Raw genomic sequence first — 24,250 nt, 5'->3', positions numbered from 1 at the left:
TCAGCAGTTTGTTCCTGTAGGAATTCACACACATTTGGACATAATGCTGGAGTGGGTGTAATAATGACTAAGAAAATAGGAAGGTAGGTAAACTACTATAGGCAGCATAGTGAACACATTATCATAGCCAAGATAGATGTGAAGCCCACACCTATCACAGTAGTACAAGTTTATGTGCCAACTAGCTCCACAAGTGATGAAGAGATTGGAGAAATGTGTGATGAGATAAAATAAATTATTCAGATAGTTAATGATGACAAAAATTTAGTTGTGATGGGGGACTGGAATTTGACAGTAGGAAAAGGATGAGCAGGAAAAATAGTAAGTCCATATGGACTCAGAGAAAGCAATGGAAGAAGAAGCCCCCTAGCAACATTTTGCATGGAGCATAATTTAATCATCACAAACAATTGGTTTAAGAATCATAAAAGAAGGTTGTATACGCAGAAGAGTCCGGGAGACAGCAGAAGGTTTCAAACTGACTATATAATGGTAAGGCAGAGATTTAGGAACCAGATTTTTTTATATTTTTAAAAATATGGGGGATCCTACATATCATTATTTTAAAAAATATCGTTATTGGCCCTTGATATATCAAAAAAAAGTACTGAGATATCAACTGAAAAAATATCGACATATCAGCCTATAAAAATATTGGCTGCACATTGTTGATATACTGCCAGTTTTAGAGCTGCACATTTAAGTATTATTTTATAATTAGAAATTCTGTACATCAACAAACTTCAAGCTGACTTCCCTTTCTTTTCTTTTTTGAAAACCCCAGTGAAGTAGAAGTTGTAGTGTCAAAATCGCATGGTGAAGTTAAATGTTGCAGTTTCTGTTGGTACTGGTGAGTGCCAATTGTCATTATTTCCCCTCACATGTCTCCACCCATTGCAAAGATCAGTCTTGTCAATTAGATTTTTATTCATCATTTTCAGCAACTGCTTTTCAAAGAATGCCATTGTGAAGAAATAGCGCACCAGTTGTGTTAAAAAATATTTTTAATGCAACTAGTGTGCTGTTTCTTCACATTGAAATCTTGCTATTCCGTTCAAATGACACCTGCCCCCACCCGCGCCCCAGTCCAATCGGACTTCTTCCTTGTGCCACCTAACTTTGCTTCACACAGTGAAAGAGAAAGACTGGACATGATGAAAGCTCAAAAAGTAGTAAGACTCCTTCACACAGTGAAAGTAAAATTACGTTCTACTACAGTTTCAAAGGAACAATTTCAAATATATATCAAAAATTGTTAAAAATATACAATACAAAATAAAAATATCAGTACTCGATTTTGCCGTTTTGATATCAATATATTGGTGAAAAAATATTGCTGATATATACTGATATTTTTTGGGAAAAATAGCAATATGTAGATATTTTTTCAGCAGGCCTAACTGCAATTCCATAGAAAGCAGTTGCTGACAGGTGTGAAAATTACGAAAGTCATGGTTACAAAATATTAACACACATCCTTTACAGAAGAATGGAAAAACTGATAGAAGCAACCTCAAGGAAGATCATTTTCTGGAGAAATGTAGGAACAAATAGGCAATACTGATCCTATGACTTATCTCAGAAGATAGATTAAGGAAAGCAAACACGTATATAGCATTTGTAGACTTAGAGAAAGCTTTTGAGAATGTTGACTGGAACACTCTCTTTGAAATTCTGAAGGAGGTAGGAGTAAAATACAGGGAGCAAAAGGCTACTTACAACTTGTACAGAAACCAGACAGCAGTTATACAAGTCGAGGGCCATGAGAGGGAACCGGTGATTAAGAGGGTAGTGGGACAGAGTTGTAGCCTATCCTTGATGTTCAATCTGAACACTGAACAAGCAGTAAAGGAAGCCAGAGAAATATTTGGAGTGGGAATTAAAGTTCAGGGAAAGGAAATAAAATTGTAATTCTGTCAGACACACTCACGGATATAGAAGAGCAGTTGAATGGACTGGACATTGTCTTGAAAGGAGGATATAAGGTGAACATCAGCAAAAGCAAAACAAGTGTGGTGGTATGTAATCAAATTAAATCAGCTGATGCTAAGGGAATTAGTTTAGTGAATTAGAGTAGGAAATGGGACACTTAAAGTAGTAAATGAGTTTTCTTATTTGAGCAGCAAAATAACTGATGATGGCCAAAGTAGAGAGGACATAAAATGTAAACTGGCAAATCCAAGAAAAACATTTCTGAAGAAGAGAAATTTGTTAACATCAAATATAGATTCAAGTGTTACTGAAAGTATTTGTCTGGAGTGTAGCCTTGTCTGGAAGTGGAATATGGACAATAAACTGTTTAGACAAATACAGAATAGATTTGAAATGTGGTGCTACAGAAAAATGTTGAAGATTAGATGGGTAGATCATGAAACTAACAGGCAGTACTGAACAGAACTGGGGAGACAAGAAATTCGTGGCACAATTTGACCAAAAGAAGGGATTGGCTTATAGAACATGTTCTGAGACGTTAAGTGATCACCAATTTAGTATTGGAGGGAAGAATATGGGGGTGGGGGGTTGGGGAATTGTAGAGGGAGAGCAGGAGATGAATACAGTAAGCAGATTCAGGATACAGGCTGCAGTACTTATTTGGAGATAAAGATGCTCACACAGGATGGAGTAGCATGGAGAGCTGCATCCTACCTGTCTTTGGACTGAAGACCACCACCACTAAAACAACAACATAAATGATTGCATTTGGTTAGAGAAATTCAAATTTTAAATAGGATATTGTCAAGGAAAAGTACTGAAAATTATCAATGGACATTTGTTGATGTTTTAATTAATTGATATTAATCAAATCAGTTTTTGGAACCAAGATATTTAAAATAATTAATGTGTTACAAATGAATTGAGCAGTTCTTTTGTACTGGGCTTATTGGGATCTGTTCATGGAAGCTACATCCCCACTGAACTTATTATGACACTTTGAATTACAGCTGGTTCTGACTTCCAACAAATGTTAGTCATGTTGATCACAATTTCTAAAAAAGAAACCAAGAATGAAAAATTGAATTACATCATTTAAGCTGATAGAGTAGATATAAAAGAAAAGATAGGTGCAAAAAGAGAGATGGATAATTTAAAGCTTTGTTCTGTTGTAGCCAAATATTATCATGAACATGGAGTTTTGTGTGTTGATGCAGATGACCAGATGTAGACCGAGCAAGGTGGTGCAGTGGTTAGCTGGTTAGCACACTGGACTTGCATTTGGGAGGACAATGAATCAAACCTGTGTCCAGCCATCCTGATTTAGGATTTCTGTGATTTCCATAAATCACTTCAGGCAAATGCCGGGATGATGGTTCCTTTGAAATGGCACAGCTGACTTTGTTCCCCATCCTTACCTAAACTGATGGACTGAGGGTGAAGTGCAAGTTGGTTACACCAAACAACACCCATTTAGCAGTAGTTCATTTATTCACCTACAAACATGCAAGGCTCACAAAGAACTGCACATGGCGGAACAGCCCAAAGACAATGCTCAGAGTCCAAAGACGATGCTCATAATCCAAAGACGAACGCATATCAATGCTGGTGTCAACCTCATCGGTGCCACATAGCGCCCCCCCCCCCCCCCCCCGCCCACAGTACTGAGTACTCTTGAGAGGCTGGGGGGGGGGGAGGAGGGTGACTACGGCGTCGGCAGGGGTGGTCCGCAGGAGCCGGACTACGGTCAGCTCCTCGACAGCATCGTAGGGGAGATGTTTGGGTAGATGTACTGAAGGAAGGTTCGGCCACCGAACCTGGAAGTCGTTGAAGCCAGCCAGGCATCGTACTGGGCATGCTGGTCATGCGGCGACAGGTAGGCCGGTGGTTTGTGGGTGGAACGGAGCGATGATGACGATGTCTCTGGTGGGCATGGCGAACACACAAAGCATGTCCAGGTCGACGTCGGGCAGGAGGGGAACACATTTCACCAGGTGGCAGGGAATGGTGGAGGTTGTGTCATGAGCACTGGATGAAGAGAAACACACGACGAACAGTGTATAATCACGCAGTATTATTGAGATGTTGTGGATTATGTCTGGGGGACAGGCACAAACACCTCGAGCGAGGGCACAGGGCGAGGCAGGTGACAGTGGAGAGGTCGAAGGGACCGGCAAAGGACCTGGCGGCGAGGGCGCGATCGTAGGGAAGCTCAACGTGGGGAATGTGTGGTCACTCAATGGAGTGCGTAAGACCGGAGTAGAGGGCGAGGTCAGAGGAGAGCTCGACGATTAGAGCTGGGAGTCACTCGATCGAGTGTGTAAGTCCGAGGTGGAGGGAGTGGTCGGAGTGTCGTGATCCTCGACAGTGAGTGGCGTGGTCGTGGCCTGAAGGGGGGTAGAAGAAGGCTTGACATGAGCAGGCTTAAGTCTGTTGAGAGAGACTGTAACAGCTGAATCTTTCATCTGGATGTCATAGGTGTTGGCTGAGCGCCGGAGAACTCAGTACGGGCCATTATATTGAGGTTGGAGGGGAGCACAGACAGTGTCATCTCGGAGCATGACGTACTCACAATTGTCCAGAGATTTTGGGACGTGAGCCTTAGGGCGGGAATGGCTGGCAGGTGGAGGGATATGGAGGTTGATGAAGTGGCGTCTGATGTGGTCAACGAAGGAAGGTAGGTCAGACTGAGGGAGAGAAGCGGAAGGGCTCACAAGTTCGCCAGGGAGAACGCAGGAGCGTGCCAATTGCTGGCAGTCCTTGTTGACATTTCTCCATACAAAGCGCTCCACTACGAGGTGGGCGGACGCACAAACACCGGGGTGGGCTAAATTATTCAATGTGTTGAAGACAGCTCAATGGAGCGTGGTTGGGATGAGGGGGCGTAACATGCCCGTACTGTTGTCGCACCAGATCTCACCAGAAATGCCAGGGAAGACGGTGCGGATGAAGTGTAGTGAAAAATTAGAGTCTGAAATCAGGTTTTGTGTTTCCTCATCGGCAGGTTGGAGGTTAGGCAGTTCAAAGAGGTCTAACAGCAAATGGATGGCGTCGACTCGTGAAAGGAAATCAGCTTCTATATTGTCAGCACCCTTTATGTGTCTGACATCGGTGGTGAACTGAGATATGAAGTCCATGTATCTGAAGCGGCGAGGAGGTGGGTCAGCTGGCGGGTTTGTAATGGCCGCAGCCAGGGGTTTGTGGTCCGATAAAACATAGAAAGGGCGTCCCTCAACGTCAGTATTAAAATGCTTGATTGCTTTGTAGACCGTGAGCAACTCCCTGTCAAACGCGGAATATTTCCCTTGTGCGTTGGTGAGCTTGCACAAGAAGAACTGCAGAGGTGAAGTTTGGCCATCGATTGCCTGACTAGGGACAGTGCCGATGGCAGTATCGCTCGCGTCTGTGGTGATGAAAAGCTCCACATTGGGATGAGGATGCGCGTTGGTGCAGGCCTCGGCAAGAAGATTTTTGAGGGCAGTGAAAGAGTCAGTCATAACAGGGGTCCATGGAACGGGCTGAGATCCAGAAGTGTTGGTGCCTGCCAAGGTGTCCATCAGTGGAGCCTGAATCTCGGCAGCCCGAGATAGATGTCGGCGATAATAATTAACCATCCCCAGAAAGCGCTGGAGCTCTTTGAATGACGAAGGTCTGGGTAGGTTTAGTATTGTTTGTACTTTCTCAGGGGGGCGGTGAAATGCTGTCGGCAGAGACCCAAAAACCAAGAAAAGTGACAGTGGGTTGATTTAGCTGCAATTTGTCCTGGTTGGTCTAGATGCCTGCAGCCGCAAGAGTGTTCATAACAGTTTGCACATATCTACTGTTGTCCTCGACAGAGGAGCTGAACACAAAAATGTCATCAAGGTATGCAAAGCAGAATTTTAAGTCGAATAGCACTTCATTGATGAAGCGTTGCCAGGTCTGAGTTGCATTTTTCAGACCGAAGGGCATGAATCAAAACTGAAATAACCCAATCAGGGTGATGATTGCTGTATTCTTGATGTCTTCAGGTGCCATGGGGATATGGTGGTAGGCCCGTTTGCAGTCAATGACAGAGACCGTGGTCGCACCTGTGAGGGAACTGGTAAAGTCGGCAATGTTGGGTATGGGGTAGGTGTCCATAATTGTTCATGCGTTTAGTTGACGGTAGTCTCCGCACATGTGCCAGGACCCGTCTTTCTTGGGTGTCATATGTATGGGCGTAGACCAGCTACTGTCGGAGGGTTCAATGACGCTGGAGCTTAGTAGTTCAGAAATCTGATTTTTAAGGTCGGAGAGGTGCTAGGGACCAAGTTGACGTGGTTTACTGGAGATCGGGGGACCTGGCGTGAAATGGAGCTTGTGAACCGTGCCGTTGGTGGCGACGGAAATGTTGCCGGCAGCACGGGAGGCGGTTTGTTTACAATGTGTGGCGGGTGGGGCAGGCGAGGCGTGGTCGTGGTGTTCGGAGCCACTTGGCGGATCTGATGGGAGCTGAGGAGGCAAAGTATCCCAGGAGTCAACGTGACAAGATGGCCACTGGCCCAAAGCAGTGGCACCATGGTCGGGTGAGCTCGGTAGAGCTCATGAGCCGTTAGTGAGTCCATTGTCCGAGGGTGCGGTCTGTGGCAGCACGGTCGAGGGCGAAACACTTGGCGTGAGTGCACTGTTTGTGTTGTCAGTGGTGGTCGCATGGTGGTGCGCAGAAGCTGAAGTTGCACAGTTTGAGGTACTGTCCGCGAGGGGCGGAGTAGGAGACGTCAGTTCGGGAACACGTGACGCTCGTCGCGCATGCGCACTTGTGTCGGGCCGAGTGTCAAACGCTGCCATGTTAGGAGGGTATGGCCCTGCGGAACTGTCAGTACACATTATGACAGTCTTGATACCACAGTTGCGAGGGGCAGCGGGAGGTAAACACACGGAGGTTCGATTGCTGGGATTGAAAGCAATTCGGCGCACTTACTGACCTTGCTTTGTCCTTGATATAGTGTCTGTAATTCCTTTGCTGCATCAGAGGGCTGGAGCTTTGTTTCATGGAGCCAGAGGGAGAGCTCGAAGTTTTCCTTGTGTAGGCGAGTGATGTGTTCAAGCTTGACAAGCGACAACGCTAAGGACGTCGGCAGCAGCGAAACATCGGCAATTGTGTCCACTAGGAAAAGGTATCCTGACAAAATGTCTTTAATGTAAAGTCATCCACAATTATCTGGTCGTTCCCGGACAGAATGGAGCACTGGCGGGTGCCTGTCATGTGCCCATGTGGCTGCACCTGGACCTACCTGCGATTGGCGTTTGGGAAGTAGCAGGGTGGTCTGCAGTTCCGTGCCGCCTCACCAAACCGTGTGTGGAAGTAACAGTACGGGTAGTGCGGTTGCATTTCCTGCGGAAAGTTCATTGCCAGTGGCGGTGGCCGAGGTTTGGTGGGCGCAGCAGGCTCGGTTGCAGGAGGGGGCGTGACTGTGGGAAGAGCCGGTGACGTCCCAGTTGCTTCGTTACTGCTTCCCGGACCGAGCGGAACGGTCGGCGCAGTACGGCCCCGGCCGCGTCTGGCTGCAGGGTGATGAGCCTGAACCTGAGGTTTGTCAGGTAGGCAGTGGCTGGCGAAATAGAGCAGTGATGCATCGTGTAGCTTGTCGGCAATTGTCATTATTTGCTCGACAGGTTCAGGAGACCTTTGAGCCAGAGCAAAGCGGATGTGAGGAGATAGTTTATCTGACCAGATGGCGAGGAGAGCTGTGTCAGAAAATAGATCTGCGCTGAGCAGAGCACGTAGCCGTCTCCAGAGGTGGGAAGGTTCGTCGTTGCCTAGTTGCTTGATGTGGAGCACTTGCCGTATTGCTGCCTCAGTTGAGCGTGCAAGCCGACGTAGAACTGTCTTTTTGGTTAGAGTGTACCGGGTAGGTGAGTCCGGGGCGTCGACCAGGTCAGCAATCGAGTCCTCCTGGTCGTGCAGGTGGGTGATGAGGCACAGAAACCTGGTTCACTCGTCGAGTTTGTAATGGTCGAACACTTCGCCCACAATTTTGATCCAGGTTGTTGCTCGGTGGGATTAAACGGCGGCAGCGTCGGTAAGCATTGTAGAATGTTTGGAAGAACAGGTCGAGTGGAGTTCGTCGGGGCGCTGCCTGAATCGAGCTGTTGTTGCTGTAGTGTTCCAGGAGAGCACGCCTCCCAGGGATGTGGCAACGACGGCTGTGTGGGTGGCAGGGTGAAGGTGACACGTTGCGGTTGAGGGCGATCCGTCGCAACGCAGAAGGCCGATGCAGGTGAGACACCGTAATGTGTCGAGTGTGGTTGCGGAAGCTCAACACGTTACGAGTGTGTTTGCATTGACGTGTCACAGAAGACTGACACAGATGAAGCACCGAGATGTGCCAAGAACAGTAGCGGAAGCTCAACTGGAGCCGGCGCTGGGGCAACAGGTGAGAAAAAGTTCAAAGTTTGAGAATGCACGTTAGTCCGTGGAAAGCTCAACGTACGATCAGAGCCGGGGCCACCTGTATTGCAGGGAGGCTGCAGAGGTGCGGGCTGTCCAGAAGCACAGTGTGGGAAATAATGTCGAACGTGGGACAGAATGTGTGAATGTTCACTGTTCATAGTGACTCCACTCAAAACGGTGTGCGGATAAGGTGAATGTCGTGGTACAAAACACTGAGGCGTAGCAGTGGGACGGAGGTGGAGGTCAGGCACAGATAACAAGTTATTGTTCCTGTTGCAGGCCGAGGTATCGAAGCAGGAAGGAATGTGCTGATGCTGAACCGAGGCAGGCGCGGGCGTGGTCGGATGCTGAGGAGGTAGACCTGTGAACGAAGCAGTTCCGGCCACGTGGCAGGTATCCGCGTGGTGCTGCACGGATTGCGGCGTGGCAAATCATTGTCCTGGCGGTAGTAGGTTGTCCGACAAAGCATTTGCAGAAATCGGCATCGGTCCCGCACTGCACAGAGATCCGTATGAGGTAATTGCACAGTCGATGAGGGAGGGCGTTTGATAGCCAGAGTCATGTGCACTCCTAACCTCACTTATTGCTGCAGGCTCGAAAACGTCCAGCAAAATTGGCGGAATCATCGAGTGAGAGGTATCGTGTTTCAGTCCCGGTGGGTGTACATCGCCCGCAACACAATGCATGTCGATCACAAAATCCGGCATTAGGTGCTGGGCTGAAGTCATTGTTCGAATGCTGTGTCGATGTAATCCACGTGAAAATAACCGACGAGGAGGTCGCAGACACAGTAAAATGGCAAAAACGGAAGACGTTACAATTCGGGGTCACCAGTGAGGGTGAAGTTCAGGTTGGTTACACCAAACAACACCCATTTAGCAGCAGTTCATTTATTCACCTAAAAACATGCAAGGCTCACAAAGAACTGCACATGGTGTAACAGCCCAAAGACAATGCTCAGAGTCCAAAGACGATGCTCAGAATCCAAAGAAGAATGCATATCGATGCTGGTGTCGACCTCATCGGCGCCACAGGACCAGTGTCCTTTCTGTTTGGTCCCCTCCAGCAAGCAAACCAATGAATCAGCCAGATGTAGCCTGAGGGCTTGTAATCATTCTTACAAGCTAGCATCATCAACTTGACTCATATTTAAGAAGAAAAAAAGCACACTAGCAATATATCAGCTCCAGCAATTGACTCCTCACAAAATATTTGGGTCATAATTCTGCTAGTACACAGTTAAGACCTTCCGAATGTTCAGCTCTTAAAGTTCACATGCACTGGTTGTTTGTCCCTTCCTCTCCTCCATTGTAGCTGCCTAATGCCTGAGCTTAAGTACTATACTGCAGAGTGAGTAAGAGATTCATGTTCATATTGTTGATCAGTCAATGAAAAATATTTCATTATTCATTGCGTCAAAGTGCACAGTTTCAACCCATAACTAGTGTGAAAGATCTCTTTGTCCTGAACACTTTCATGTTGCAATTCACAGGTGCAGTGTAAATTAATCAAATGAATGAGTGCATCATTAAAGAAGCATCTTAGCACTATTTAATTATTAACATTGCTGTTGTGCAGTATTTTCCTTATATTGAAAAGCTGACACTGTCAAAGGAGCTGCATTATTCTTCAGTGTGATTGGCATGATATAATTGTAATGTGAAAGTCATTAAACCCATTTAAAAGTAATTCTCCAGTTGCTTAGGTTTGTTCATTTTGATTTTGAGGCTAATATTGAACATAAATGTGTGAGAGTTTGACGTATTGTGTATTCTTTTCACATAAAACAACATGTTCCCAAAGAAGGTTTCAAAACATGTTTGGCAAATTCCTCCTCCCCTCTCCATCAATATTCTGTGAATGAGAGGGCTCTGGTTGTCCACTGAACAGTACTTGGTGCTTGGGCAATACACAGTTGCAGTGGGGTGGAGTACGTGACAAACAAGTGCAAAGTTTAAATGCTGCAGACCCAGAGTGTCATAACTGAGTACTATTAGAACTGTGGCCCAAATTTTTAGACATGATTGATTGTTGGGACTGGTATCTTGCTAAAGCAATTTTTCTCCTTAAAATACAAGGTCAAGTTGGTGTTATTTCCTTGTTAAATTGACAAGAAGGTGAAGAGAATTCAACAGCATTATACAGACTGAGACTAATACCTGTGTCACTCATCTTTGTAGTGAAGTGAAAAGTAAACTAAGGCCACGCTGCTGTATCTACTTTTGTTAAGAAATGTTTGAAGGTAGGGTTCATCTCTTGTGTTCTCCCTTTGTTGCTCTCAATATCTGTGTCATACATGAGTGTCTGGACACTAACTTTGGTGCCTCTCACAGCCCTTACAAACAACCAAAGTTTATTTGGGATTTTGTGAGAAGTTTTTGAATAAAGTTTGCTTTAATAGTTGTTTAAGTTTTCATGAATTTCCTTTTTGGCTGCCAAATTTTTTCAGTCAGCACAGGTCTATCTATAGTCCTATGCTTGGTTTTATAACTGTTGTGCAGAAGTCATTGTTTCTTTGAATGTTTGTCAACAGAAACTGTATATCATGGAGGCACCCTCCCATCATGAATTGTTCTGCTATGTGCATGCCTATCCAGTAAGTGCTCAACTATTTGTCGAAACATGAGCCACACTTTCTATACATGCTTTTACACAGAGCTAAAGGTTCTTAATTCTTTCTTGACGTATGACATGACTAGCTTTTCATCTACTTTACAAAAGACGTATATCTACTTTCATGTTTTAGTTGCATTGTGTGCTTTGATAATCAGTGCTACTACAAATAGTCATGATCATTGATACCAGTCTCAACATGGACATCCTCTAAGAGCTCAGGCCTATTTTTTGTCATTAAATGTAACGCATTTCTGTTTGAGTTGGCTTCTGAAGTGTCAGCTGTAAGTAGTTTTTCAAGAAATAAGGCAGAGAAGAATTATTCAACTACATAGAAAGAAATGTTATCAGCGATTTACGGTATCTCATATTTTCACTGTTATTTATATGGGCGTAATTTCAAGGTGATTACATATCATGCAGCATTGAAGTGGTTGTTGGGGTTGAAAGATCCTTCGAGTCGTTTAACTAGATGGGCACTGAAACTAAGTGAATTTGACCACAAGGTAATTCACAAACCAGGGGTAAAACATACGAATGCAGATGTGCTTACTAGAAAAATAGCAGCTGTACGAGTTGTGGGCATCAGTGAGAGGAGTGGATAAAGGTACAAGCCACTGACAGAGTGTCAATTGTTCCAAACACAACCGCAGTTTCAAATGCAGGATGGGTTGCTTGCAGGAAAACAAAGTGTGGACTACGCGTCGTAGTACCAAAGTCGCTGAGGGAAGAAGTGTTGAAACAAGCGCACGACCATGTATTGTCGGGTCATGGTGGTAAAAGAACGACTGATGGACAGGTAGCTGAAAGGTTTTGGAGGAAGACACATCGCAATGATGTAGAGCAGTATGTGCAAAATTGTATACCGTGTGCGCAGAGAGCAGATTTAAGTCATCAGAAAATTCAGTTACAGAGACTACCTGAAGCAGATCGTCCGTTCGCATTCATCGGATTACACTTAATCAGAGAATTTAACAAGACGCAAGTGGGTAATCGATATGTATTAACAATATTAGATCATTTTTCCTGATACCTGGTAATGGTAGCTATTCCAGATCAGAAGGCAAGCACTGTTGAGCAAGCCTTAGTAAATAACTGGTTGCTGAAGTATGGTGTGCCTGATAGTATAATTACAGATCAGGGTAGTAACTTTATGTTGGAGCTGATGAAGCAGTTTTCCCGTTTATTGAAAGTTAAGAAATTGCGGACAAGCCCATTTCATCCTCAGTCGAATGGACTAACAGAACGGGTTCATAGGACGTTAGTTAAGATGATTAGTCATTATGTAAATTCACAACACATGGATGGGGACAGGTATTTAAGTCTGTTGACAAGCGCATATAACGCGAAAGTTCATACAGGAATGGGGCTCTCTCCATATGAGGTAATTTATGGTCGGAAAATGCCATTACCATTTGATGTGCTCAAACCTCAGGTAGGTTAACAGGATGAGTCAGTGAAGAATTTCGCCAAGAAATTGAGAGAGATTTGGCAAAGGGTACGGCGTGCTAATACTAAAGCTTTGGAGAAACAAGAGAATATTGGACAAAGAACAGGTAAACTGCTGCAATACAGAATTGGTCTGTGGATATTGTTGGCTAATCCTTATGTTCCGAAGGGTAAAATGAAGAAGTTTTTGATGAAATATTCTGAACCGTATCAGGTAAATGAAATAGTGTCTCCAGTGAACGTAAAGTTGCAGTTACCAACCAAGTTGTCAGGAGTTCATGTGAGTATGATTAAGCCGTTTAAGGGAGCAGTGGATGCGTTATCGCAGATTCCTCCAGCAGTAACAAAGGGTGTGAGGGTACCGAAGCTAAAAACACCAGAGGAACATTCCTTACACACTTATGGCTAGGGATAAGTAGATTAAGTGTCCTCTGGGAGAAACAAGTCATATTTATTGTTATTAGGTAATAGGGTATGTGTAGTTTTTACTTGTCATTTGTGTGTTTTGGACGTGGTAAGGAAGGGAGCGATTGACATAGCTTCCTTTCTCTTCAGGTGCCGTGCTAGGATGTGGCCCGGGAAACTTTTCGTCAGTCTGGTACTGCTACACTGTTGCAGAGGAGAGGTGGTGCAGGTGCAACCACTAGATAAGGGAATTTTGTTTGCAAGACAATTAGATGTGCTATTGTCAAGCAGTAGGTGGACAATTGTGTTCACGTATAATATATGGGGAGTGAGGAATGATGTACGGGCACTACAGGATAGGTTTACGGTGCTACAGGTGGCTACGGAGGAGGGGTTGTTTCAAGACATGTGGAACGAGTATCAGGAATTGAAGGTCTCATATGAAAAGCCGAGAAGGCGGCTGCAACAAGTAATGGAAGTGGTCCCGCAAACGCTCGTTCGCAGGAAATGAGGGTGGTTGGATGCAGGGGTAAAATTGCTGAAAACAGTGTTTGGAACTGCGGATGAGGAAGATATAAGGAGCTTAAATAGTATGGTGGGGGAGGTGCAGGAGTTGGCGGAGGAGACAAAGTCGAAAGTGGATTGGCACACGACACGTATAGGTAACATGGAGCAGGGAATATTGCATGTCACTAGAACAGTGTGGGAGTTGACGTCAGACCTGGAATGGTATGCAGAAAATACCAGGGAAGTGTTGAATGGGGATATAGAGGCTATACAGGCGAGATTGAGCCAAACAGACAGAAAAATACAAATAGCAGCTTTATTGAGGGCATTAGCAGACAGGGTGGATGATGCGCGTGTCAAATTGGAAGCGTTATATGAAGTTATGCATCACGCAGTGCATGGGCAATTGAGTGCCACTTTGTTAGGTCCAGATCAGATGCTGAAGGCGTTGCTGAAAGCGCAGAAAGAATTCTCGGAAGGAGTCTGTCACGTCGTGCCTCCGGCAAAGCGGAATTTACCACTATTCTATTGCATGTCTAAAGTGAGAGTAATTAATAAAGATTAACATGTTGATCACCGAGCTGACCGCTACGCAGCGACCCAGTACACATCTAACTGCAAGTCTAGCTGCGAGTCCCTTGTTGCTATCAAAGCTGGCGTATTTAAAGGAATCACGAGCGACTTCCTGACGTCATGCTCTTTTGTAGAGAACGCCTTCGTTCCACTTATACTGCTGACTTATCTGTTGTACTCACCCCTTAGGTGTTCTTGTGACAGAGTTATGTGTTGTTATGACAGACTTAAGCGAAGTTATGAAATGCAGTACAGCTGACTCTATACCTCTGTCTTACACTCTACGAAAGTCTTCATCTAACACAAACCCACATGCTAAGCAATTCTCTCTCACCTGTTGTGCGTAACCCGGTCACTGCCCCTGTGTGACGACACATTCTGATACATGTGCAATCCTCTTACCTCTTGGCTAACCTACTGCCTCTGGCTTTCGGCATAGGCAACGAAACTTTGACAATATTCCACATTTCCAACTCTTTACTATTCCGCGACACTACAGAAAGCTTTTAGTATTGTTTGCAGCATGTCTTGTCATGCCCACAACTTAGAATACTATAGTCATCCCAAATTACTGTTAACTGGATAATCCTCCAATGACAGTGCAATTTGGGAATTTACGTAGTAGTGCACCATTGTTTTTTTTATAGGATTTCTTAAGTTATTTCTCTTTACTTTACATTCTTGTCAGTTATGAACTGCTCAAAAGAAACTTCCTGGCAGATTAAAACTGTGTGCCGGACCGAGACTCGAACTCGGGACCTTTGCCTTTTGCAGGAAAGTGCTTGCACTTGCCCGTGAAAGGCAAAGGTCCCGAGTTCGAGTCTCGGTCCGGCACACAGTTTTAATCTGCCAGGAAGTTTCATATCAGCTCACACTCCGCTGCAGAGTGAAAATCTCATTCTGCTCAAAAAAGTTTTGCACTGTCCTCATGAGTTGTGGAGTTTCTGTTTCTTAGATCATAAACATTTTTCACAACATTCTTGACTACAGGAGACTGATATTTGCACCCATCTGTCTAATGGAGGTACAAATAAATATAAGAAAAACTTTGTTGAGAAAGTAATAAATTACGAGACAGAGTTGCTTGACATGTACTTACCTTCAGGAGTCAAAACGTGTGGCTCTGCCAATTCACAGGATAGGAACTAACAGTTCCTCCCTCTGGGAGGAGACAATAATCTAGAATCTGATGTTTAGTTCTCCCCCTTTGTGGTAAAGCAAGTGAAAATCCTTGTTAGATGTAGGTCAGCCTGCTGCTACAATAATGAAGTTTAAATTTTCCTTTAGCTCCTCACAACAGGATTCCAGTAACTTCCCCTGGATCCTCTTGGCAAAGCATAATTGTGTACGAGTGTGATGCTGCTTGATTTGGAGAGAATTTGCTAGGATAGTAAGAATATCTCCAACGGTAAAAATGAGCTCTAATGAAACTTTTTGCTGAAAAACAGTTCACTGTGTTAGCATCAATGCAATGCAGTATTTAGGCACATTTCTTTCTTGTGACACCAGGACTTGTAATGGCAAACACCATCATGAGTGACTGGAAGTGCCCACCCAGCCAACATTTCTAGGCAAAAATACTTACAAGTTAGTTGATGAATGTTCAGCAACAACTTATCTTCCATGCTTATTTCATTCAGGACCTTGCACTGAGATTTCAATGTCAGACATGAAGTAAGCATAGTTCATCTCCACCAGTAGGATATTTCTACATTACAGGGTGTTACAAAAAGATACGGTCAAACTTTCAGGAAACATTCCTCACACACAAATTAAGAAAAGATGTTATGTGGACATGTGTCCGGAAATGCTTAAATTCCATGTTAGAGCTCATTTTAGTTTCGTCAGTATGTACTGTACTTCCTCGATTCACTGCCAGTTGGCCCAATTGAAGGAAGGTAATGTTGACTTCAGTGCTTGTGTTGACATGCGACTCATTGCTCTACAGTACTAGCATCAAACACATCAGTAGGTGGCGCGGTACATTTGTATCGAGACAGATTTCCAGAACGCAGGTGTCCCAACAGGAAGACGTTTGAAGCAATTGATTGGCGTCTAAGGGAGCACGGAACATTGCAGCCTATGACTCGCGACTGGGGAAGACCCATAACGACAAGGACACCTGCAATGGACGAGGCAATTCTTCGTGCAGTTGACGATAACCCTAATGTCAGAAGTTGCTGCTGTACAAGGTAACGTTGACCACGTCACTGTATGGAGAGTGCTACGGGAGAACCAGTTGTTTCCGTAGCATGTACAGCGTGTGCAGGCACTATCAGCAGCTGATTGGCCTCCACGGGTACACTTCTGCGAATGGTTCATCCAACAATGTGTCAATCCTCATTTCAGTGCAAATGTTCTCTTTACGGATGAGGCTTCATTCCAACGTGATCAAACTGTAAATTTTCACAATCAACATGTGCGGGCTGACGAGAATCTGCACGCAATTGTGGTTCAAATGGCTCTGAGCACTATGGGACTTAACAGCTGTGGTCATCAGTCCCCTAGAACTTAGAACTACTTAAACCTAACTAACCGAAGGACATCACACACATCCATGCCCGAGGCAGGATTCGAACCTGCGACCGTAGCAGTCGCGCGGTCCCGGACTGCGCGCCTAGAACGCACGCAATTGTGCAATCACGTCATCAACACAGATTTTCTGTGTATGTTTGGGCAGGCATTGTTAGTGATGTCTTGATTGGGCCCCATGTTCTTCCACCCACACTCAATGAGCATGTTATCATGATTTCATACGGGATACTCTACCTGTGCTGCTAGAACATGTGCCTTTACAAGTACGACACAACATGCGGTTCATGCACGATGGAGCTCCTGCACATTTCAGTCGAAGTGTTCATATGCTTCTCAACAACAGATTCGGTGACCGATGGATTGGTAGAGGCGGACCAATTCCATGGCCTCCACGCTCTCCTGACCTCAACCCTCTTGACTTTCATTTATGGGGGCATTTGAAAGCTCTTGTCTACGCAACCCCGGTACCAAATGTAGAGACTCTTCGTGCTCGTATTGTGGACGGCTGTGATACAATACGCCATTCTCCAGGGCTGCATCAGCGCATCAGGGATTCCATGTGACAGATGGTGGATGCATGTATCCTCGCTAACGGAGGACATTTTGAACATTTCCTGTAACAAAGTGTTTGAAGTGACGCTGGTACGTTCTGTTGCTGTGTGTTTCCATTCCGTGATTAATGTGATTTGAAAAGAAGTAATAAAATGAGCTCTAACATGGAAAGTAAGCGTTTCCGGACACATGTCCACATAACATATTTTCTTTCTTTGTGTGTGAGGAATGTTTCCTGAAAGTTTGGCCATACCTATTTGTAACACCCTGTATATCTAGATATACAAGGTGAAAAGTATTTAAACCGACAAACTCTGGGATGCTGTAGGGGAAATCAAAACAAAAATTTTTCCCTAATGTAATTTTTTCCTATGCGGATTATTTAAACCAATGGAGGCCGTATTATGCTCTTCAGTTGTTAGAGGGCATACTACGCTCTTCAGTTGTAGGCAACTGCTGTCAACCAGTGTAGTAGTGCACTGTCTCTGTTTACTAATCGAGCGATGCACCTGGAGTGAGCACACTGATATGGATGGTGCGTACTACGTAGCGCACCACAATGGACGAGCTGCACAGCGGGTTTATCAACAACAATATCCTAATCGCCGTATCCTGCATCATATGACCTTTTCTGCTGTGTACCAACGTCCGCATGAGACCGGGTCATTTAGTAGATTACTTAGACAGGGCCACCGTCGCACGGTAAGAACGCTGCAATTTGAGGAAGCTGTCTTACAGCATGTGGAGCGGGATCCTTCAATCAGCACTCGTGCAATTGCACGTAACATGGGGACGAATCAGACGAATGTAAGAACAGTCTTTCGAGAGAAATTGTTACATCCATTTCACTTCCAGCGTGTCCACAACCTGGAACCAGTTGATTATCCACAGTAGAAGAAGAATGGGTAGCTATGAGGGATGAAGTAGTGACGGCAACAGACGATCAAGTAGGTAAAAAGATGAGGGCTGGTAGAAATCCTTGGGTAACAGAAGAAATATTGAATTTAATTGATGAAAGGAGAAAATATAAAAATGCAGTAAATTAAGCAGGCAAAAAGGAATACAAACGTCTCAAAAATGAGATCGACAGGAAGTGCAAAACTGCTAAGCAGGGATGGCTAGAGGACAAATGTAAGGATGTAAAGGCTTATCTCACTAGGGGTAAGATAGATACTGCCTACAGGAAAATTAAAGAGACCTTTGGAGAAAAGAGAACCACTTGTATTAATAACAAGAGCTCATATGGAAACCCAGTTCTAAGCAAAGAAGGGAAAGCAGAAAGGTGGAAGGAGTGTACAGAGGGTCTATGCAAGGGTCATGTACTTGAGGACAATATTATGAAAATGGAAGAGGATGTAGATGAAGATGAAATGGGAGATACGATACTGCGTGAAGAGTTTGACAGAGCGCTGAAAGACCTGAGTCGAAACAAGGCCCTGGGAGTAGACAACATTCCATTAGAACTACTGACGGCCTTGGGAGAGCCAGCCATGACAAAACTCTACCATCTGGTGAGCAAGATGTATGAGACAGGTGAAATACCCTTAGACTCCAGAAGAATATAATAATTCCAATCCCAAAGAAAGCAGGTGTTGACAGATGTGAAAATTACTGAACTATCAGTTTAATAAGTCACAGCTGCAAAATACTAACGCGAATTCTTTACAGACGAATGGAAAAACTGGTAGAAGTCGACCTCGGGGAAGATCAAATTGGATTCCGTAGAAATGTTGGAACACGTGAGGCAATACTGACCTTACGCCTTATCTTAGAAGAAAGATTAAGGAAAGGTAAACCTACATTTCTAGCATTTGTAGACTTAGAGAAAGCTTTTGACAATGTTAACTGGAATACTCTCTTTCAAATTCTGAAGGTGGCAGGGGTAAAATACAAAGAGCGAAAGGCTATTTATAATCTGTACAGAAACCAGATGGCAGTTATAAGAGTCGAGGGACATGAAAGGGAAGCAGTGGTTGGGAAAGGAGTGAGACAGGGTTGTAGCCTCTACCCGATGTTATTCAATCTGTATATTGAGCAAGCAGTAAAGGAAACAAAAGAAAAATGTGGAGTAGGTATTAAAATCCATGGAGAAGAAATAAAAACTTTGAGGTTCGCTGACGACATTGTAATTCTGTCAGAGACAGCAAAGGACTTGGAAGAGCAGTTGAACGGAATTGACAGTGTCTTGAAAGGAGGATATAAGATGAACATCAACAAAAGCAAAACGAGGATAATGGAATGTAGTCGGGTGATGCTGAGGGAATTAGATTAGGAAATGAGACGTTTAAAGTTGTAAAGGAGTTTTGCTATTTGGGGAGCAAAATAACTGACGATGGTTGAAGTAGAAAGGATATAAAATGTAGACTGGCAATGGCAAGGAAAGCGTTTCTGAAGAAGAGGAATTTGTTAACATCGAGTATAGCTTTAAGTGTCAGGAAGTCGTTTCTGAAAGTATTTGTATGGAGTGTAGCCATGTATGGAAGTGAAACATGGACGATAAATAGTTTGGACAGGAAGAGAATAGAAGCTTTCGAAATGTGGTGCTACAGAAGAATTCTGAAGATTAGATGGGTAGATCAAGTAACTAATGAGGAGGTATTGAATAGAATTGGGAAGAAGAGGAGTTTGTGGCACAACTTGATGAGAAGAAGGGACCAGTTGGTAGGACATGTTCTGAGGCATCAAGGGATCACAAATTTAGCATTGGAGGGCAGCGTGGAGGGTAAAAATCGTAGAGGGAGACCAAAAGATTAATACAGGAAGCAGATTCAGAAGGTTGTAGGTTGCAGTAAGTACTGGGAGATGAAGAAGCTTGCACAGGACAGCGTAGTATGGAGAGCTGTATCAAACCAGTCTCAGGACTGAAGACGACGACAACAACAACAACAACAACAACCTACTGAATCACATATAGAACGTTGCTGAGACAGGTTTCGGTATTGTGCAGAGTAAAATACCAAAAGTAATTGGCAGAAACGGTAAGTTCCAAATTGCAGCCCTTACTTCTGCTGAAAGAGGTTCGGCTAGTATTCACAGCTTGATTGAGTGTATCAGGACTTTTTTTTTTTTTACTCCTCATTCTTTTTCCCCGTAGCTAGGATGTCAGACTAATTGATGAAACATGCTCCTCCAGGATGTATCAGCTGAATCCACACTTCTGGTTGGGTACTAACTCAGTTTTTTTACAGAGTGGTTTGGCCACTTCATCAAGACAGTTAAGCCAACTGAAGATTTGCCAATTCTCCTTGTTTTAGCTGGACACTATAGCCATGTTTGACCATGGAGTGATTGATAGTGCCCAGATGAATGACACTTGCATCATTTCATTGCCAACTCAATGAACACACAAGCTCCAGCTCCTCGATAAAACTTTCATGGGTCCATTTTGGGCCTATTAAAGTGAGCCGGGAAGACAGTATATGTTGTAAGCTCAGAAACCTGTTGCAACACGTGTGGTAATGGATCTGTTCAGGAAAGCTCCTCTGTAAGTTCAAAATGGTCCAATTGCAATAAGCAGTTTTAAAGCAACAGGGATTTATCCTCTTAACAATCATCTCTTCACTGTCACTGATTATCTGGCTGCTCAAGCGGAAGCTAGAAAATCTTAACACACTGTCACCGATTGACTATTGAAGTGCTACCATATGCTGCCAACACAAGAAAGTCTTACGTCATCCAACCCTCAACCAGGATCATCAGAGAGATAGCACAGAACCTCCAACGGTAGACCTACCATCCAATTCATGGTTATCCTCGTCTCAGCCAGGAACATTTTCAGAATTTCCTCTGCTTGTTCCTTTCTCATCGAATGCGGAACCAGGAACTTTGGCTCTTGTTAGCCCTTTTAATATTTCCCCATCACCCATAATTGCAATAAACACCAATCAAGGTTGGAAATCTAGAAGCTTGCTTGATTACAGGTTCACCACACAAGGAGGAGCTCACAAGTTTCTTGGATGCTTGGGCAGGTCACTGAAGGGGAAGAGACAGCTAACTTTTCCTGATCAAAAACTGAAGCAGATTCAAAAATCAAATAAAGAAGGTAAGAGAAACAAAAAATCTGCAGAAGAAAAATAAAGTAGACCTTTATTCATCTGATGAATTATCTAATGAAGATGAGATTAACCTAAGACGATAAGAGAAGTTATTTTGAGCTCAGCTTTATGAAGACTGCGCGCCTTCTGGGATAGATGTATTGTGCATATTTGTGACAGCCTATTTTCAGTGGATGCCAATGGAGAAAATTGGATTAAGTGTATCCAGTGCAGTAGGTGGGCACATACTGCATGTGCTGGGATGGACAATGGAGTTTATATTAGTGATTACTGCAAATAAACTTGCACTTAAAACTTTTTTAAAAATATCTCTTTCCTTCATGTTAAAGGCAGCACATATATATACCCAAGGGACGGGGAGGGGGGGGGGGGGGGGGGGAATGCATTTTTGTGTTTGTTTTTGAAAATTATTTAAAATAAGAAGAATGTTTTCAATTTTTCAATCCCCCATAATTTTGCAGGGCACACATTATTGTACCGTACCAGGCTTTCTGCAATAATTTAATCATTAACAGAGAAATGTTACTACGTAAAAACCTCAGCTAGCTTATATTTGGACCTCCTCGTATATTGTATTCAGTAACACTGCCATAACCACTTTTAAATCTTTCGTTTCATTCCTCTAGCATGTAACTTGTAGCAGTAGTAATACGTCATATTTTATCAACAAAGTATAGCTTTTCCTTTAAAACTGACTGCAAGAAAAAAAAAATGCTACGCTGTGCTGCGCTGCACTGCACTGCACTGTGCCACGGAAGTGTGTGGTGTGGTTTTGTTTTGTTTTTTTTTCTTGCAGTCTGTGTTCTCTATGATAGCAGGGCATAACACATTAGACAAATTGTTATATTCCGATTACAATACTACTATGCAACCTGACTACCAAAACCTTGTAACTTGTGTGAAATAATATTAGTTTGGAAAATGTCACAGGAGAACAGAAGGAATACCAATCAGTCGATACCATGGATGCTGTCCAATATCCACAGGAATTTCTATATTCTATTAATGCGGTTGACTTTCTGCTGTGAAGTTTGAGCCTTGAATTTGGCATTCCTGTAATATTACTACGAAGTCTCAATCCTCTGAAGCTTTGTAATGTTACCCGTTAGCAGATTATAACAACAAGAGGTATTTTCACTGAAGCTACTATCCTCAGATGTTCAGCAGCTGAAGAGATCATTTTCATACCCCATATACCAATCATCCCCACTGATTTATCCATTCATTTCAAGCTATTTCAATTACCTATCATGATATCACTTGCAGTGAGAATAAGTGAGACTCAAGGTCAGACACTGGAATACATTGGAAGTGATTTACAATCAGTGTGTCATTCACATGGCAAACTGTATGTTGCCCTTTCACGAACTTTTAGTTCAGAAAAATAGTTCATACTCTTACCACATTATGCAAAAAATGAGGTGATGTATATTCTGCAGTTTTGCAATTGTATCACACAAGAAAATTTTGAAAGCCTTAACAGTAAAAACCAAAAACTGAGTGGAGTCCTTGTCATTCATATTCTATGTGATTTATGAAAGTTTCAAGTTCCATACCTTCAATGTGGGCAAACAAGCAATGAGGAGCCAAAATATGCATCCTGACAATTGCCAGGGATACCCCAGATTAGGGCATATATCCAGTTCCTCTACATTGTTTAGCAATTGTGAAGCAACACTGGGTTTGCTGGTGCGTGATGCATATCGCGCACACCCTCCTAAAATTAGTTAATTTGAAACACACTTACAACAAGATATTGTTAAACTTTCATCCTGCAGGTGTTACTAGCTGTCTTGGGTCTCAGGTTAATTGTTTTCCATTTAGACAATGAAAGCGCGCGCACACACACACACACACACACACACACACACACTCTCTCTCTCTCTCTCTCTCTCTCTCTCTCTCTCTCTCTCTCTCTCTCTCTGCTTTGTAGTGGGGGAAGGGGGGGTGAGTTCAGTTTCATACTAACTACAATTTCACACTAGTTAAAGTCAAATTCTATATTGTTCTGAGTAATAGGCATGTTTTGTAAGCGTAATAGAAAAATTCACTCAACTAGAGAAATAAAAATAGAGTTCTTTATTTTATTAGGTATCACATGAAAGTGTGGAAACAAATAACTGCATTTTTTAAATATGTACTTATAAATATTTATGAAGTGTGAAGTACAGAAGACAATAGCCACATCTGAGAAGCACAGTGAATACATGAACAAAATAAAAATACTGATTATTGAGTGCTTCACATTCATTATATGTTACACTGACTTCCTGCAGCACTGCATTACAGTCATCAAAAAGTTAAAAGTTTCTCTGTGTATATTTCTCTGAAACTTATGTATAACACACACAAATGTTTCACAAATTGAAAGTTTCTATCAAATTATATTAATCAGCAGAGAGGTATTTGTACACCAACAGAAAGATATTCATTAGTGGGTAATGGGAGAGTTAATAGCAAATTTAAATGCTTTTCGTGTAAAAATAACACAAGGTCGGCAGGGACTTACGTTAAACACAAGTTAGAATGTGGCTCAAAGCACATTTACACATGACATTATCACAGAGCAAGAACATTACCAAATTACATGGTTATCAATTAGTGTGATCCTGTGGACAAAACAAAAACCAGGACATTATGAATATGTTCTTTTCTCAAAAAATATCAAATTAAGATGGACGTAATATCATTACAGAAATGAAATATAAGCATTCAGTACATGAAGTGAAAAATACAATAATAAGCATTGCTATATTATGTGCTACATGGACAGGTCTAAGAATATCTTCAATTAAGTAAGATTAATATCTTACTATTTTAAGTACAGTTAATGGTCAGAATTTCTAAATTGAAATGTTCTTAACTAAAGATGATATTACATCCAGAAAATGCATTTCTCTAAAATTCTGAGAATTGAAAGTAAAGATTCCATTTTTCCTTGTATTTCCATTCAGAATCATCTTCACCTCCCAATACAGAAGGTTGTGTAAAACTGAAGACTGTGGAATGCTTCCAAACATATTCTCAGCTACAGGACTATTTGTCTTTATAAAATGATGGATGGCATGTTGAAAGAACTTGCTTTCTAGAAAGCCAAACCAGCCTCCTTGTAAGTAGTAAATATTTTTTCTATTGAATTTACATATGCTGCAGTTCTTAAGTCAAGCCCCAAATTGTACTTCATGGCAGTTTTCATGATAGCCTGAAAGAAAAA

At 43.1% G+C, this 24,250-nt stretch overlaps 1 protein-coding gene across 1 annotated transcript in view; it reads right to left on the bottom strand.

The window, feature by feature from the left end:
- Positions 1–23,092: 23,092 nt before the first annotated feature.
- Positions 23,093–24,250, bottom strand: part of LOC126194776 (glutamate dehydrogenase, mitochondrial) — a 179,458-nt gene continuing 178,300 nt past the window's right edge. Inside the window, exon 9 of the mRNA XM_049933069.1 lies at positions 23,093–24,238. Coding sequence (XP_049789026.1) covers positions 24,122–24,238 — 117 coding nt within the window. The 3' untranslated portion in view covers positions 23,093–24,121. The remainder of the gene's footprint in view (positions 24,239–24,250) is intronic.

This window comes from Schistocerca nitens, chromosome 7, assembly GCF_023898315.1.
Source record: "Schistocerca nitens isolate TAMUIC-IGC-003100 chromosome 7, iqSchNite1.1, whole genome shotgun sequence".
NCBI classification, from domain to species: Eukaryota; Metazoa; Arthropoda; class Insecta; order Orthoptera; family Acrididae; genus Schistocerca; species Schistocerca nitens.
Note: the sequence above shows the minus strand (reverse complement) of the source record. Positions and strands in the feature narration are given on the sequence as shown.